Below are 16,799 nucleotides of genomic sequence, written 5' to 3' on the forward strand. Positions count from 1 at the left end.
CCTCCTCTTATCTCTGTATTTGATTACGCATGCCCATACCTGTTTCTTTGGCGCTTCAGTGTAGCAAGTAATCGAGAGGTCAGTTCGTACACAAACTCCTGCAGCAGCACACTTTCGCAATTGTGGACGGCTACAGAGGCGCCGTGACTCAGTATTTCTGCAGGGGACTCCAACAACATCTTGAGCCCATGCCAAGTCGAGTTGCTGCACTACGCAGGGCAAAATGAGGTTCGATACGATATTAGAAGTTGCCCAAGACTTTTGTGCCTCAGTGTATCTTCAGTATACAAGAATTACTTCTACAGACGTAGAGTGTCGTTGGAACCGTGCGTTACCGGAATTATTCAGGTTGATATCGCAATACAACATGCCCAGAATGCGACCACGTGTAGTTTACAGCTCAGTTTCTTGCTTTGAGAAAGGTCAAATCGTCGTCGTAAGGGACATGAGGCCATCAAACTCATTGTAGAGCAATGACTGCAGAATGACTGCTGACGACACGAGGTGGACTCAACAGAGTAGGGGTCCTTTCAGAAGTACTGCACCATGAGAAGGTCTTAGGACTATTACACTGGATCAGAAGAAGGCGAGACAATAACTGAAAAAGACAGAACTAATCGTGGAGGACAGATTACTGAATGCTGTGTTGAGATCTTCAAGAGTTGTTATGCCTGCATTTACTGCTCACACCACGCCACGATAGTGTAGACTTGCATGCCAGACTCAGCTGGGACATGACGTGACATTTTTAGGTGAGTCTCTTTTCTGTTTATGGTGGTGAAACCGACGGTAACGTGTCGATAGACGACCAAGCAAAAGGTTACAGGAAGGAGTGTTTTTACATATCTCCAACTCGTGGGACCAATGTGTGAGAAGCACTGGATGTGACGACAGAACTGATACGGTTATTTTTGAAGGAACGCTTTGTGCTCGTCAATGAGTGGTAAGAACGGTAAATTTCGTTCGCTGACACTTCATAACCAGAGTATGTGTTTATTAATGTTAACACAAATAATGTATACATATCCTGTAAACTGACTCGTTGCACATCATTTCAATGAAGCAGTCTTTCAAATGATCTACAGAACATGCAGCAAACCAACCAACCAGTCATCCGAGGTCCCACACTGAAGTTCACATCACAAACGTCTTGGGAATGTACCTATTCTTGACTGGACTTCCCAGTCACCTGACTTTGTCGGGTACGCGGTGTTAAGACATACTTTCACACCACCCTCCAACCAGTGACGTTAACTCGCGTTTCAGGCACTCCAAGAATTTCCTCAAGATGAGATCCAGAGGCTCCCTGCTGGCGTACCACAACGTATAGGAGTGTATTCGTTCCGTGGGAAGCGCACTTCACACTGATGACATATCAGTTCCGACTGGAAAGAAAGTTTAATCATATTTGATAAAGATCTTCCAGTTCGAATAATATGACTCATGCGCCATGCTGTAACTATCAATTTCAATCAGTGTGTAAAGCAGTAGTACAGGCTGTGGGGCATGAAAAACAATCTTCTGGGAATGCCCAGAAATTAGTCACCGGAAGCCGTTTTCCAGTCACCTCTCTTTAGGATCTTATGCATACAATGTGTGACGAAACGCTGTATTTACTGGGAATAGATTCCGGCTCTTAGCTATCTCTCTATCAATTGAGACTTATCTAACTTATGTATCACGAGTATTTTCCGTGGCGTACTTGTGACACCATTGTCATTTACCCATTTCCTATTCGTCAGTGGCGTGTGATGCACGACTGCCAGCAATTCTCAGTGTGAGCTGTAATTGCTCTGAATTTTTCGTCTTGGCCATTCCGCGAAGTGTACAGGAGGAAGTAACATGCGAGACTCTTCTTGGAACTAACGCTCTCTGGGTTTCAGCAGTAAAGCTGTTCATGATGCACAACGCCTCTGTTCTAGCGTCTGCCACTGGAATTTGTTGAGCGTGTCCGTGAAGTTCACATGCTTGCTAAACGATTCCTTGACGTAACATGCTGCTCTTCTTTTCTTTTTCTTCTATGAACCCTACCTGGTAGGAATCTGAGGCTGACGAGCACACCTCTGTGGCCACGGAAGCAGTACCCTGCGCAAGGCCAAGTTGCAGGTACAAGTCGCGGTCCGATTCAGTTTGAAGTGCCCCATATCGTCATGGCTCGTGAATGATCCTCTATTATCACAAATAAATCTGTTATAAAAACGATGTCAATGGACAAGAAATCAGACGTCTAAAGCACAAACCTTTGGAATAAATCTTTTCTCCCCTATAAATTAAAGGAAAACTACCAAAATTTTGTTACCGTTGACATTCTTTATCTTTTTCTTTCATTTTGTGCACTCCAAGCAGGAGATCTGACTCTTCAGATCCAGCCCATTATAGCGTCGCTATTCCTTTCTGTTGCATACCAGGCGGTATCTGATAGTGGGGCAGAGGGCCTCCCAAGTGGGAATGAATGGGAGAGGATTAGCAGTTCCGGAATTTACCTTAAAACCGATGAGAACCTCCCAAAAACCCTTGTCGGATTTGGGGGAATGGAGATATTGTAATTTTATATCTGGGGCAATGTTTTCCATTGCTACCCAGTCCGAGTGAGAAGATCATAGCTTCGAACACGATCTCTAAGAGACGTTAAATCTACATTCCTTTACATGCAGCAGACAATCGCAAAGATAAAGCTTTCCTGGTAGTTGGTACGATGTGAGCTATTTCCGTTCGTACGGGAAGAAATATAAAACGTTGTATCCATTGTGTCTTTATTGTCAACTACTGTACTGAGTATGCGGTAATATGGTCTGCTTACAACTCAACATATTATTTTGAATACGAGTGTAAGGAAATGGTGTGTTTCTTGGCGTTTACTTAGACGTGATTTCTCCGAATTCTGAGCCCAAGACTCTTCTGGATGCACTGTATCACTTTTGATGGGTCTCATTGGAGTTTGCTAAGCATGTTTGCGACGCAGTCGAGTGAAACCCTTCGGGCAGTGTGCACTTCGCTTACCTATCTTTACTATGTACACTGCTCTGCAAAACTTAATGACGAGATAGATAAAGTAACACAAGAACTCGATGGAAGTGAATGAAAGCGCGGAAGCATGTTGCTAGAGATCTCCCAGTCGTCTCACACGGTATGAGGCCAGTGCGACTATACTGACAATACGAGGCAATTGAAGGAACGGGAAGACGCCGAAGGAGAGGATGACTGCTACATTGTGCAACAGCCAATAAGAGACCCACGTCAAACAGCAGGTGCTGCTGCAATCGCATTTAACGAAACTCCAAGGTACGCACCCTCACGCATCATACCGTCACGGCGACTGCATGGGGGTTCTCTCTCTGCACGGCGACCAGTTCGTTGTTTTCCGTTGACACCTCTACGTCGGCGGCACAGTTTGCGATGGTGCCGAAACCATAGAGACTGGACCAGCGAGAAGTGGGATCGCGTGCTCTTCTCGAATGACAGCAGATTCAGTCTGAGTGGTGGTTCTGGAAGTACCCTTACACGGCGAGAAGTGGGAACACCTAATACACCCAAGAACGTTGTCAAACATGATAGTTTTATGGTCCAGGTATTACGCTCTGGGGAGGCATAATCTTGCATGGGCGTCCTGACCAAACCTTTGAGCAAAATACTCTCTCTGGTCAACGTTACTGTGACACGTTATTCCCTCCCTATGACCGTCTTTCCAGGTGTGCATGCGGCCCTAACAATTTTTTTGTATTTTTTGTGGATGACAATACCGAATTTGTCGACGTTACGGGACCCGAACTTAGAAAATGATTTGGGCTTGCTATCTTTATGGGAACTGTAAAAAAGGTGAGGATCGATGATTATTGGTCAACCAATCCGTTGACAGACAACGAATTTCGCAAAATGATGTCCCGCAACCGATTCAGACAAATATCATCATTTTTACATTTTTCCGACAGCAGCAATAAACCGGATAATGCCGACCGGCTTGTCAAAGTGCAATTCGCAATTATTTTTCCAAAAAGTTTGAAGAAACGTTTAACCTAAGTTAAAACATCTCAATTGATAAAGGAATGATACCGTGGCGTGGACGGTCGAAAATTACGAAATGCGGCATACTCATTCGGATGCTGTGAGATTCGAGTACGGGATACATTTCCTCATTCAAGATATATTCCAGCGCTGGTCAGCCTTTAGCATAAACAGTGATGGAACTATTGACACCTTCTGGTGGAAAGTGGCATAACCTCTGCATGGATAATTATTATAACAGTGTAGAGCTTGCAGAGAAGTTACTTGAAAAGAAAATTCGAGTTTGTGGAACGATACGGCAAAATAGAGGATTTCCTGAAAATCAAAGCGCGCAAAAGTCAATGTGTTTGAAGCTTGTCATCAACGGAAATGTGACAAGCGGCCGGCGACAAGCCAAGTAATCCGAATTAGCGATGCCGGCGCCAAGCGAATAAATTTGTACGAGACGTGCGGACGGCAAAGCGTTAACAGTCCTGTGGCCAGTATAGAAACATGTTGCAAAGTATGCATGACCGTCCATGGTGATTACACGCCATACTAACAGACATCTCTCGCTATTTTTAATGTGCAGGGGAACATGATTAATCGGGTTGACATCAGTTCGTCTCATTGCGTATTTCTTTCAGTTATCTTCTGTACAGTTCTACAACAATTATTTTTATGTATGGCCCAAGTTCAATAGAATTACGTCACTTGTTAGTGACATCATGCCAAAGTTAGTTTTGTCCTTTATTTTCGCAAACCCGTGTATTTCGTTAATCCACCTTGGCAAGGTTCGACGAACAATACTCAAGAATTGGTCGAACGGGCGTTTTGTAGATAGGCTCCTTCGCTCATGAGTTACGCTTCCTTAGAATTTTTCCGACCAATTTCAGTTTACCAGACGCTCCTAACTACTTTAAGATTGTGACTGATTCCATTGACATAACTGACGGCACAGTACAATCATGCCCAATCTTTTAGTTTATTTGCGATCATTACATTAATTTTGTGTGTACTAGTTGTTGCGTTCAGCACTGAGTAAGTCTTCCATCATTTCGGAACTACTTTCGAATGATGTGCTCGCCTTGTAAGGCCCTACTTTATCCACGAAAAGCCTTGGACAGCTGAAGACGTCTTTCAGGTCATTTATGTATCCGCGAACACTTTGCAGTTTCACAGGGGACACTAGGAACGGCGTTTCGACATAAAGATGTACTAGGTTCTGTTAGAAAATCTTCAGTCCAATCGCATACCCGTTTCTTTAATCTATAAGCACGTACTTCGTTTAGTAGGCGACATTGCAAAACTGTAGCGAAGGCTTTCCGGAAGTTCAGAAATCTTGCGTCAACATGGGGTCTCCTTAACGATCAGAGTAGAGGCTTCACTTTCTCAGTATGGGAAAGGTATCACTACTCTCAATTCCCCAGGTCGACAAGCAGGTGACAAAGTGAGCAAAGTACCTCCTACCTTTATTATGTCACAAATTCTTTCAAATCGTTATCGTCACTTATCGAATTAGGTACGAGAGATGAGTAGCTACTTATTAAACGAAAGGGCCAGAAACCTTTCATTTGGACTGATCACTTTAGTCCGCCCCACTTTTCATTCCTCAAAGAACTTATCTTCCGTTTAGTCCGCAGGACACTTTGAAATAATTTGACAGATTTGTGTAAAACGTTAACATTCTATAGGGATACTTTTATGTCATTTTTTATAAAAGCTTGTCTGGACTAGTGTTTATAAAAGATTTGTGAAATCTTCCACAGTGTAATGTGGGCACTTGAAGCATCCAGTGAAAGAGCGTCTGACTTACTAGCAAATGGGAGCTCCCAGGGCGAATGGCTGCAGGCTGATGTACCTGCAACTCTAACTTACATGACTGTGAAGATTGTTTCAAAAAGTCGGTACCACACCTGGGGACCTCTCCTTGTAACGTCAGAACAGCTCTATAAAAGGTGATAAATATCTTTTTAGAGATTTTCATATAGTATGTTTGTATGCTGGTGTACATTCATATCTTTTATACACTTTTGATTCTGGGCCTTGTTATAAAAACTTTATCAAGGATCTTAAGCGCTGTCATAAGGATCTAAAAATCATTGTGGTTAAACGGAGAGTAGCTGTCATTTCGAGCTCTATTTCCATAACAGTAATCTTATGTGACATGCGAGCTAAAATTAGTATCGTAGAGATTTCTCCTGAAGTAAGTAATTAGCCATGCAGTAAAACTAAGTGGAAACAACATGTATTCTTTTGGAGAAGTCGCGTTTGCTACACGATTTAGTTTCCTTTTTAAATAACTGGTAGGCCATGTAACAACACTGCTACTGCTAACAAGCACTATTTGGATTAACTCTGTACAGCGTTGGCAGGTGGCGTGTTTAAGGCAGGACCGAATGCATAGCTTCCAGCGCGTCCCCAGAACAGCGGTGAGCGGCCGCTGCTTATCGTCGAGTCCTAACAAGAAACAAAGAAAGCCACTTATCGCGGATCACGAGAGAAACCGGTGCCTACCGGCCCGGCTTATAGGGTTCCATGGAAACCTCACTCGTCACCGCTAACGAAGTGCGGAAGTAGGAAAGAGCATCGCGTCGAAACTTACTGCGGTTAGAGTTCGGAAAGACTGTAATAATTATTTTCGAAATAACGATGCTGGCTTGGTTTTTGCTCTGAACTCTACGAATACACTTTCCTATGTGGAGGGTTATTTTTTTTCTCATACCAACAGCAAATGGGCAACCAGCAGCATCACAAACCTTTCTCTTCCAAGAACTCTGCAGAGGCGTTTAGAAACGCGAAATAATATGTACAGTACTGCATGAAAACTCAAAATCCTATACAAGATAATTCATCGCCGGGCTAAGGCCTATATAATCCGTGAGCCACCTTGCGGTGTGTGATGGAGGATGATTTGTGTACCATTGCCCCTCTCCTTTCTCCCATTCCTGAAGCGAATGTTTCGCGGGTAGAAAGATTGCTAATAATTTGAAGAAATGCATCTGAGCCAACAGCTATACAAATACACTTTTCTTCTCTACCAGTTTCGGTTAAATAACCACCTTCACAGGAGAAAAAGCTGTACAATGGTGAGTCATGAATAAATTATTAGCTGTAACAGCTACGGATAACGTTTTCTATTGGTATCAACAAGATAATTTTAGTTCATCGGAATTTATGGAGCAGTTGTATGAGCGTTTGACTGGAAAGTATTCGTGACTCATCATTGTACAGCTTTTCCTTCTATCAATACGGTTATTTAACCGAAACTGATACTGAGTAAAGGTGTATTTGCACAGCTGACAGGTCAGAGACGCATTTCTTCAAATATTTGACAGTTGTAAACATAACTTATAAAATTTCTGATTGGTAGGAATACTCTGTACGGGCTCGAATCTCTCTAAATTTATCTTCTTTGTCTTTCTGCGAGATATATGTATTAGGAAGCAGTATGTTGGTCCATGAACCATGGACCTTGCCATTGATGGGAAGGCTCGCATGCCTCAGCGGTAATAGATAGCCGTACCGTAGGTGCAACCACAACGGAGGGATATCTGTTGAGAGGCCAGACAAACGTGTGGTTCCTGAAGAGGGGCAGCAGTCTTTTCTGTAGCTGCAGGTGTGGCAGTTTGAATGAATGATTGAACTGGTCTTGTAACATCAACCAAAACGGCATTGCTGTGCTGGTACTGCGAAAGGCTGAAAGCAAGGGGGAAGTACAGTTGTAATTCTTCCCGAGGGAATGCAGCTTTACTGTATGGTTGAATGATGATGGCGTCCTCTTTGGTAAAATAGTCCCCCAGTCGGATCTCTGGGCGGGAATTACTCAGGAGGACGTCGTTATCAGGAAAAATAAAACTGGCGTTCTATGGATCGGAGCGTGGAAAGTCAGATCCCTTAATCGGGTAGGTAGGATAGAAAATTTAAAAAGGGAAATGAATAGGTTAAGGTTAGATATAGTGGGAATTAGTGAAGTTAGGTCACATAAGGAACAAGACTTATGGGTGAATACATGTGTACAAATACAAAGTCAAACAAGGGTAATGCGGGAGTGGGTTTAATAATGAATAAAAAAAAATAGGAACGCGGATAAGCTACAACGAACAGCATAGTGAACGCATTATTGTAGCCAAGAGACACACGAAGCCCACGCCTACCACAGTAGCACAAGTCTAAATGCCAACTAGCCCCGCAGATGACGAAGAGATTGATGAAATGTATGATGAGCTAGAAGAAATTATTCAGATAGTTAAGGGAGACGAAAATTTTATTGTCAGACGATTGGAATTCGATTGTAGGGAAGCGAAGAGAAGGAAAAGTAGTTGATGAATATGGGCTTGGGGTAAGGAATGAAAGAGGAAGCCACCAGGTAGAATTTTGCACAGAGCATAACTTAATCATATCTAACACTTGGTTTAAGAATCATGAAAGAAGGTTGTATACGTGAAGGAGGCCTGGAGACACTAGAAGGTTTCAGATAGATTATATAACGGTAAGAGATTTAGGACCCAGGTTTTAAGTTCTAGGACATTTCCAGAGAGCAGTTGTGTACTCTAACCACAATCTATTGGTTATGAACTGTAGACGGAAACTGAAGAAACTACAGAAAGTTAAGAATCAAAGGAAATGGGACCTGGATAAATTGAAAAAACCAGAGGTTGCAGACAGTTTCAGACAGTATTAGGGAACGACTGACAAGAACAGGGGGAAAGAAATAAAGAAGAATGGGTAGCTTTGAGAGATGAAATTGTTAAGGCAGCAGAGGAAGTAGGTAAAGAGACGAGGGTTAGTAGAAAACCTTGGGTAACAGGAGAGATACTGAATTTAATTGATGAAAGGAGAAAATATAAAAATGTATTAAATGAAGTAGGTGAAAAGGAATACAAACTTATCCAAAATGAGATAGACCTGAAGGGCAAAATGGCTAAGCAGTGATGACTAGAGGACAAATGTAAGGATGTAAAAGAATGTATCACTAGGGGGTAAGATAGATACTGGCAACAGGAAAATTAAAGAGACCTTTGGAGAAAAGAGAACCACTTGTATTAATATCAAGAACTCAGATGGAAAACCAGTCCTTAGCAAAGAAGGGAAAGCAGAAAGGTGGAAGGAGTGTATAGAGAGTATATATAAAGGCGACGTACTTGAGGACAATATTGTGGAAACGGAAGAGGTCGAAGATGAAGATGAAATGGGAGATATGAAACTGCGTGAAGAATTTGACAGAGCACTGAAAAACCTGTCGAAACAAGGCAATATTCCATTAGAACTACTGACAGCCTTGGGAGAGCCAGCCATGACAAAACTCTTCCATCTGGTGAACAAGAGTTACGGGACAGGCGAAATACCTCCAGACTTTAAGAAGAATGTAATAATAATTTCAATCCCAAAGAAAGCAGGTGTTGACAGGTGTGATTGGCCATGTTGACTGGAATACTCTTTGAAATTGAAAAGGTGGCAGGGATAAAATAAATGAACGAAATGCTACTTACAATCTGTACAGAAACCAGATTTCAGTTACAAGAGTCAAGCCGGCGGCTGTGGCCGAGTGGTTCTAGGCGCTTCAGTTCGGAACCGCGCTGTTGCTACGTCGCAGGTTCGAATCCTGCCTCATGCATGGATGTGTGTGATGTCCTTAGGTTAGTTAGGTTTAAGTAGTTCTAAGTTTAGAGGACTGATGACATCATCAGATGTTAAGTCCCATAGTGCTTAGAGCCATTTGTACCATTTTGAACAAGAGTCAAGGGGGATTGCAGGTTATGTTATTCAATTTGTACATTTAGCAAGCAGTAAAGGAAACAAAAGAAAAATTAGGAGTAGGAATTAAAATGCATGGAGAAGAAATAAAAACTTTGAGGTTTGCTGACGACATTGTAATTCTGTCAGAGACAGCAAAGGTCTTGGAAGAGCAGTTGAACGGAATGGACGGTGTCTTTAAAGGAGGATGTAAGATGAACAACAACAAAGAGAAAATGAGGATAATGGAACGTAGTCGAATTAAATCAAGTGATACTGAGGAAATTAGCTAGGAAATGAGACACTTAAGGTAATAAATGAGTTTTGCTATTTGAGGAGCAAGATAACTGATGATGGTTGAAGTAGAGATGATATAAAATGCAGACTGGCTATGACAAGGAAAGCGTTTCTGATGAAATTTGTTAACATCGAGTATAGATTTAAGTGTCAGGAAGTATTTTCTGAAAGTATGTGCATGGAGTGTAACCATGTATGGAAATGAAACATGGAAGATAGCTAGTTTAGACAAGAAGAGAATAGCAGCTTTCGAAATCTGATGCTACAGAAGAATTCTGAGGATTAGATGGGTTGATCACGTAACTAATGAGGAGCTAGTGAATAGTATTGGGGCGAAGAGGAATTTGTGGCGCAACTTGACTAGAAGAAGGGATCGGTTGGTACGGCATATTCTGAGGCATCAAGCGATCACCAGTTTAGTATTGGAGAGAAGCGTGGAGGGTAAAAATCGTAGAGGGAGACCAAGAGATGAATACACTAAGTAGATTCAGAAGGATGTAGGTTGCAGTAGTTATTCGGAGATGGTGAGGCTTGCACAGGATAGAGTAGTATGGAGAGCTGCATCAAACCAATCCCTGGACTGAAGACAACAACAACATATTGGTAGGTTCTAGAAACGTACGCTCTCAGAACTATAGCAGTTGACCATTCTGGGGAGCAGAATGTCCCTCTTGCTGTGTGTGCCACTGGAGCTGCTGACAATCTCCGTGCTAATTAAATGAACCTCTCCTTTTAATCTCTGTTTCTTCTACCAATCCTATCTGGTACGCATCCCACACTCAAGAGCAACACTGAAATATCAGTGGAACGAGACTTTTGTAAGCTGCTTCATTGGTTGACTATATTTCCTCAGTATTCTTCCAAAAAATCTCAGTTTGGCATCTGCCGTAACTGCGATTAGATATTTTACGGAATTAGCTGCTTCCAGTACTTGTTCTAGAATCATATAATTATAATGAATCTTTCTGGCTATGTATGCGCAATATGTTGCATTTGTTAATCCTGGGCACCAATTGCTACTCCCTGCACAGAGCACCTATCTTCTGCAGGTCTTCCTGCATGGCACTACAATTTTCTAGCATTGCGACTTCTCTGTATACAAGAGTATTATCCACGAAAAGCCTCAAGGAACTTGTGATATTATCTACAACGGCCTCGGCTAATTGAATATACCGTGGAAAGTAACAGTCCTCCATTGCGTCCTAAGATTTCGTTGATGACATACTGTATTTGTTAGACACTGTTTAAACCAGTCATGCAGTTGGTCTGATATTCCGTAAGCTATTTTGTTCATTAGATGGCAGTACGGAATTTTATGTATGTACTTTCGGAAGCTAAGGAACGCAGCATCTACCGGGGCGCCTATCTTTACTGCTTCTGGGTCTCGTGGGCGAACTGAGTGGGCTGGGTTTGATACGATCGTTGTTTCCGTAACCCGTATTGATTTCTACAGAGGATATTTTCGATCTCCACAATGTCATATTACGTAAGAGTAGGTAAATCAAGATGTTTTCGTACACTGCGTCGTGGTCTATTTACATCATATCGACTCTTGAATGCAAACAGTTCTGAAGAATGTTGACAGACATCGGAAACCTCTTAGAATTTCAGGGCGAAGGCGTTCAGTACACGTTTTCTGTATTATCTGTCCTAAACGACTCCACATAATGATACAAATCGGAGGGCTGCGATGATTTACAGAATTGAGAGCTAAAATCGTCTAAGAGAAAGAAGAGAGAAATCGTCTAAAGTCGCGAAAGTTTTTCACGAAGGTCCGAGGAAGCAACGAACATCTCAAAAACGCTGCTTTCGAGAAAGCAATCTCACTAGAACTTGATAAACTCTATCATACTTTACTGAGGGCTCCTCTTCGCGACCAAACAGAAGTTCAGTGCCACACAAAACTACAATACCAGTTGACAGAGCTTCATTTCACACTGGTCACTGGGCGTATTGACGCGGAGGAAACGCCTGAATCATCTTCCAGACTGCTTGCTTCTTACTGTAAAATATGTATCCGAATTTCTCGTGATTTGAATGGCAACACTAAGATATTTTATCCCTTTTACACAGTCAAATAAACGTCTCTTAACTTCCACACTTACATGGCAATAATAAAACGTCGGCCGTTACTGATGCTTCCCAGCAAGCCCATATCCACGTACTGCGGGCCAGCTGCACTATACCCAGTATGTTACGGGAGCTAAGTGCGTCGTGTGTTACAGGTGGAGGCTGCGAACAGTACAATTTTCCTATCTCCATCCTTGCTATTGGAGGTGAGAGATTTTGATCGTTCACTTATGTAATAACATGGAACAAGTACGGCTTTGCAGTGTCAATTATACGACCAACGAAAACCAGTTATCGATGTTAGCTACTGATCAATCGTGTATACGGATGGTGTTAATCCCCTCAGCGCCAGTTAATGACTGAAGATGGTTCACAGAAACGCAGAAACTGGTGGACATACAATAAATGGCACCGCAAGGACGGCTGTAGATATCCAATTTTATTACATAAGAAAACTTTTCAATTGGACGCCTGAGAGTTGAGTCCACATGAATTTGCTTGTGGACTGACCGACATCGGATAGCTTTCCACACAGGTAAAATCGCACATTCGCGGGCCAACACTGTACCTGGTGCCAACAACAAATTCTACACAGTTCAGGGGTTCACGGTGGCAACTGGCTAACAACATGACGTAGATTACGGCAAGTCAGAAAGGGAAAGCCCTATTCTATGACAGGGTTAATCACTGACTTCTCTGATCGACTGAATGAAACAGCATTCACCCGATTTTCATGCCTGCATAACCACGGTGTGCAGACATAGATTCACAATCGCAGTAATGAGTGAAATACTGATGACACTGAGTGCACACTTCAGTTTCATATTCCTTACTTGATTATTACAGCAAACTATATTTGGGGAAGGGCAGGGTAGGGTAGGGAGAGGAGAAAACTCACTGTAACAACCACCCCAGAATGGATCCGCGCCTGCACAGATGATTAACAACGATGCAGCTGTTCCAGACGGCAGTGCACCAGCCTCTACAGTGACAAATACAACTACTTCATCGTCTCTGACTTATTGAACCATTGCAACACTTTTTTTAGTTGATGCCAGGAGAAGATTCCTTCGCCCGTCTTCTCTAAAGTAAATAGTTGACAAAAAAAGAAAGAAAAATAGCAGTACACAAGTTATTTCTAACTAGTTAATTTGACAAATTAAAAGAGTTCTTCAATGGGTCTCTAACCTTAAAACGCGGCTTTTCTCTTGAACGCCAATGTGTGGCAGGCACCTTTCCTCTATCAAAGCTTCAGAGCTGAAGTTTCATTCTGCTTGCGATATCAGTAAGTATAGAAGGGAATACAAGCTGTTATGTAAGCAGTTAAAACGTATGTCCCGCACTCGGTAGCTTGCAATATTTTTTTTCCGTAGTTCGGTTTCTCCCATGTTTGAATAATTGTGTGTACACACAGCTAAAAGCTGTTAACGCTGATTCGCGAGACGTTTCGACGGAAATTTTAAGCGTCTTGTATTAAGACAACACCAAACTGGAGGATTAGTCATACTGTGTCAAAATCAATGGTTCACAAGTGGGCGACAGAGGTGTAGGTACTTCCTCGGGCCTGTTCTCCAGTAAGAAGTGTCAAATGGTGCGTGAAAAGCTCGAGGAGACGCCCTCCCACGCCACCCCTTCCATCACATTTTCTCTCTCTCTCTCTCTCTCTCTCTCTCTCTCTCTCTCTCCTGCATATTCTTTTCATATAATGCTTGTGCAACACAAAAAATTGAAGAAAGTAACGAAAGAGATACCTTCACTTACAAGTCTGGGAAAGCCAGTGTCTACATCAAGTGGATACATTCAGTTGCTAAGTAATGGGAGTGTAGTAATAACCAGTTTTTGAATTTCTTCAGTATCCGCGAATCCCGAACTTAAGAATTTTAGCTGTAACGCTGTCACATTTGCTCGCTGCCTTTTTGGCAGTTAGAAACAAAACATTCATGACTGCAGCTGCCTTCATCCCGAAAACAAGGGGTGACATCCCGTACTTCGCACGAAACTGTAAGGATACCGTCGATGTTCTGTACTGAGCTATGCTTTCCTCCCTTGGTTCTGCTTCCCATCTGTGACTAAATCATACAGGTTGTATGCAGAGACTGAAATGAATGGGCTGGATCACTGTAAATATCGCCGCAATGGCTGTACACTTTTTGTAAGCAATTTTCCAAAGTTGTTGATTCTGATGAAAACACTATAAATACTGCAACTGCTCTTTTTTCAAAACGTCCTTATATTAGCGCCGCACAGAACTAGTCAGACAATATGAACTGAAGCTCCATATTACATCAAACGACACCATCATCGCTGAGCAGTTGAACAGAAAAAGAAAAATCCTCTCCGTTGTAGATGACTGAAATGATAAAAAATCTAGTAATACTGGTACTCGCAAAAGTTTTGTTAAGACGACGAAACACTAATATGGTCATAGCTCCAACTTTACACCTTGCTGTCTCCATAAAGTGAGCCAGACAAAAAAACGTGATACAGAATAATATTAACTTGCGACCTCACTAACAGCACGATTTAGTTTGATCCACATTATTTTAGCATTACATTTTGCTATACACTAATATTTGAACCATTACCCCTGAACACTGGAGAATTTATTCGAAATTGTGATATTCAGAAATGCTATATAGGGCATTAGACTGCTTGTTGACAAACACTCTGGGCTATGAAATTCAGGAGATACCAAAACACACACAAGACGACAGCGAAGAATGTGGTTGATGCATTGGGTCTGTGCTGCATAAATAAGGCTGTGTCTTTGTTTAAGACAGGTGTGGTTATTACAGTAATTGTGACTGCAGAAGCGTTCACGGCGGCGTCCTGCTTCTGCCGCGCCTCTAGAAAGCTTCGCCACAAACAACGCCCAACGCGGACGCCACCATCACGCCCAAAGATGGCTTCACGTACGGTAAAAGGGTTGCCTACTGGATGATGACATTTAACCAATAGGTATATGGTACTTAGAAAGAAATATGCTCCACTGGCAGAATCGAACTTTACACGTTGCACTGAAAAACGGCGAACAGGAGCAGTTTGGAATCTGAGCTACATACAAAGTACTGAGCTATATACTAGTACTGGCGGCACAATTACAGCAAACAATTTGGCAGAATGTTCTCTTACCCCAGCTGCGACCTCCTCTGCCCAGAACGGTGCCCTCGTCTCTGTTGTAGAAGAATCTCTGAAATTTCTCCTGGCCACTGAGTTCCGGCGGTCTCCTGAAGCCTCCGATCTCGTAGCCGTCCGGACCGTCTTCGAAGTCGCGCAACTGGTACGGCATTTTGGTTTGTTGCTGCATCATGGGCCGCGACGACATCTGCACTGGGGCTCGGAACAGGCACGCTCGCAAGTTCCGCACACCTCTACCTCACCGCTCCCTCGCCCTACGCTGACTGGAGCAAGAACCGTTGCGCATAGTCGCGGCACAGCCAGGTTGCGAGTCGCTGCCGCAGGGCAGCCAACTTAACCCGTGCGGACAACGCTGGCGCGCTACCTTGCGTTTTTCCAGCCTCGGTCCAGGCGTTACTTCGATGTTGCTGAGTAGGAAGGCCTCCTTTTTGTTACTTTCTCTATGCAGAACGAGAGTTTCGGTTACTTGCAGCGAAATAGTGTAAAAATTCTGTTTGTCGCCTTCTTATGCCGATTGCTTACCTGTACGCTGTGAAATTTGAACCAAGCGCTGCGCGAGCCAACTGTCTTGCTTAGCGAAGAACGGTCGTCTACCTCGCAATTGCATCAACAATTGCGTTTGCAGTTCGCCTTGGAAGACACTAAAAAAGCTGAATACCATTGCAATATATCATATCCCGTACGCCGTGGATGGTGGTCACTTTACGGTCAAACCAGGCGGTGGTCTCAGGTTTTGACGTAACGGCGCCTTACCCCAAGTCGCGTGTACCCGAAAAGTTTGCGTTACGACAGCTACCATGTCTGTCCTCGTATATTTATGAGAAACTATGTAGGTTAGTTGGATGATGTACAGACCTGCACTAATTTACAAGATGTGTTTAAGTGGAACGTATAGGCATGTGGCTATCGTAATTGATGTTGTTCCATAGCTTAGTGGATGACTTGATAATGAGTTAAGCTCGAAACTAGTCTTCATGTAATAAAGGAAAACTAATACTGTAATCTGGGCAGCTCTCTGCAGTTCATTCCTTAATTTGGTCAACTGTATGAGTGACACGTACAATACCCTTATACAATTTTATGGCTTAAAGGGAGTTACATAAATGCCCCTCCGCATAGGCAAGGTAAACCACAAAAGTTTGCGTATCTCGCATCATGTCGAGCGCAACTATCGCTAGACAAGTCATCGTCATCAAAAAGAATATCCCGCTTCAGTGCAAGCACGGAAAGGGGAAAAGTGATGCGCCAACGATACAAGAAATTAAAGAAGAGATCAGACGACTTGGCTTATCTACCTATGATTACGGGAACAGCGCGCGCACGGTTTATGACTTTTGATCAACTAATAAAATGTTAATCCCAATGCCAAGCGTGTAATGTATTAGCTCGAGTTATAAATGCATCGAAATAGTTGCTGTAATTCAGTGGCAAGTATACATGTCTCTCAACGAAACGCTGATGCACGATACGTTGAGATCCCACTCTCGAACATAAAGATGAATGTAGTATACTATACATACGAACAATTGTCCTCCTTCAACTACCAATGTGTCGGTACTACGGCTATTTGTAAACAT

At 42.8% G+C, this 16,799-nt stretch overlaps 1 protein-coding gene across 2 annotated transcripts in view; it reads right to left on the bottom strand.

Moving 5' to 3' along the window:
• LOC124775086 (sodium/potassium-transporting ATPase subunit beta-2-like) overlaps positions 1-16,799 on the bottom strand; it is a 321,225-nt gene that overhangs the window by 125,837 nt on the left and 178,589 nt on the right. Inside the window, exon 1 of one of the 2 annotated variants that reach the window (XM_047249895.1) lies at positions 15,217-15,506. The exons of the other annotated variant lie outside the window; for it this stretch is intronic. Coding sequence (XP_047105851.1) covers positions 15,217-15,409 — 193 coding nt within the window. The 5' untranslated portion in view covers positions 15,410-15,506. Of the gene's footprint in view, positions 1-15,216; positions 15,507-16,799 lie in introns of those variants that run through there. 2 annotated transcript variants of the gene reach the window in all.

Source organism: Schistocerca piceifrons, chromosome 2, assembly GCF_021461385.2.
Source record: "Schistocerca piceifrons isolate TAMUIC-IGC-003096 chromosome 2, iqSchPice1.1, whole genome shotgun sequence".
In the NCBI taxonomy this organism is placed as follows: Eukaryota; Metazoa; Arthropoda; class Insecta; order Orthoptera; family Acrididae; genus Schistocerca; species Schistocerca piceifrons.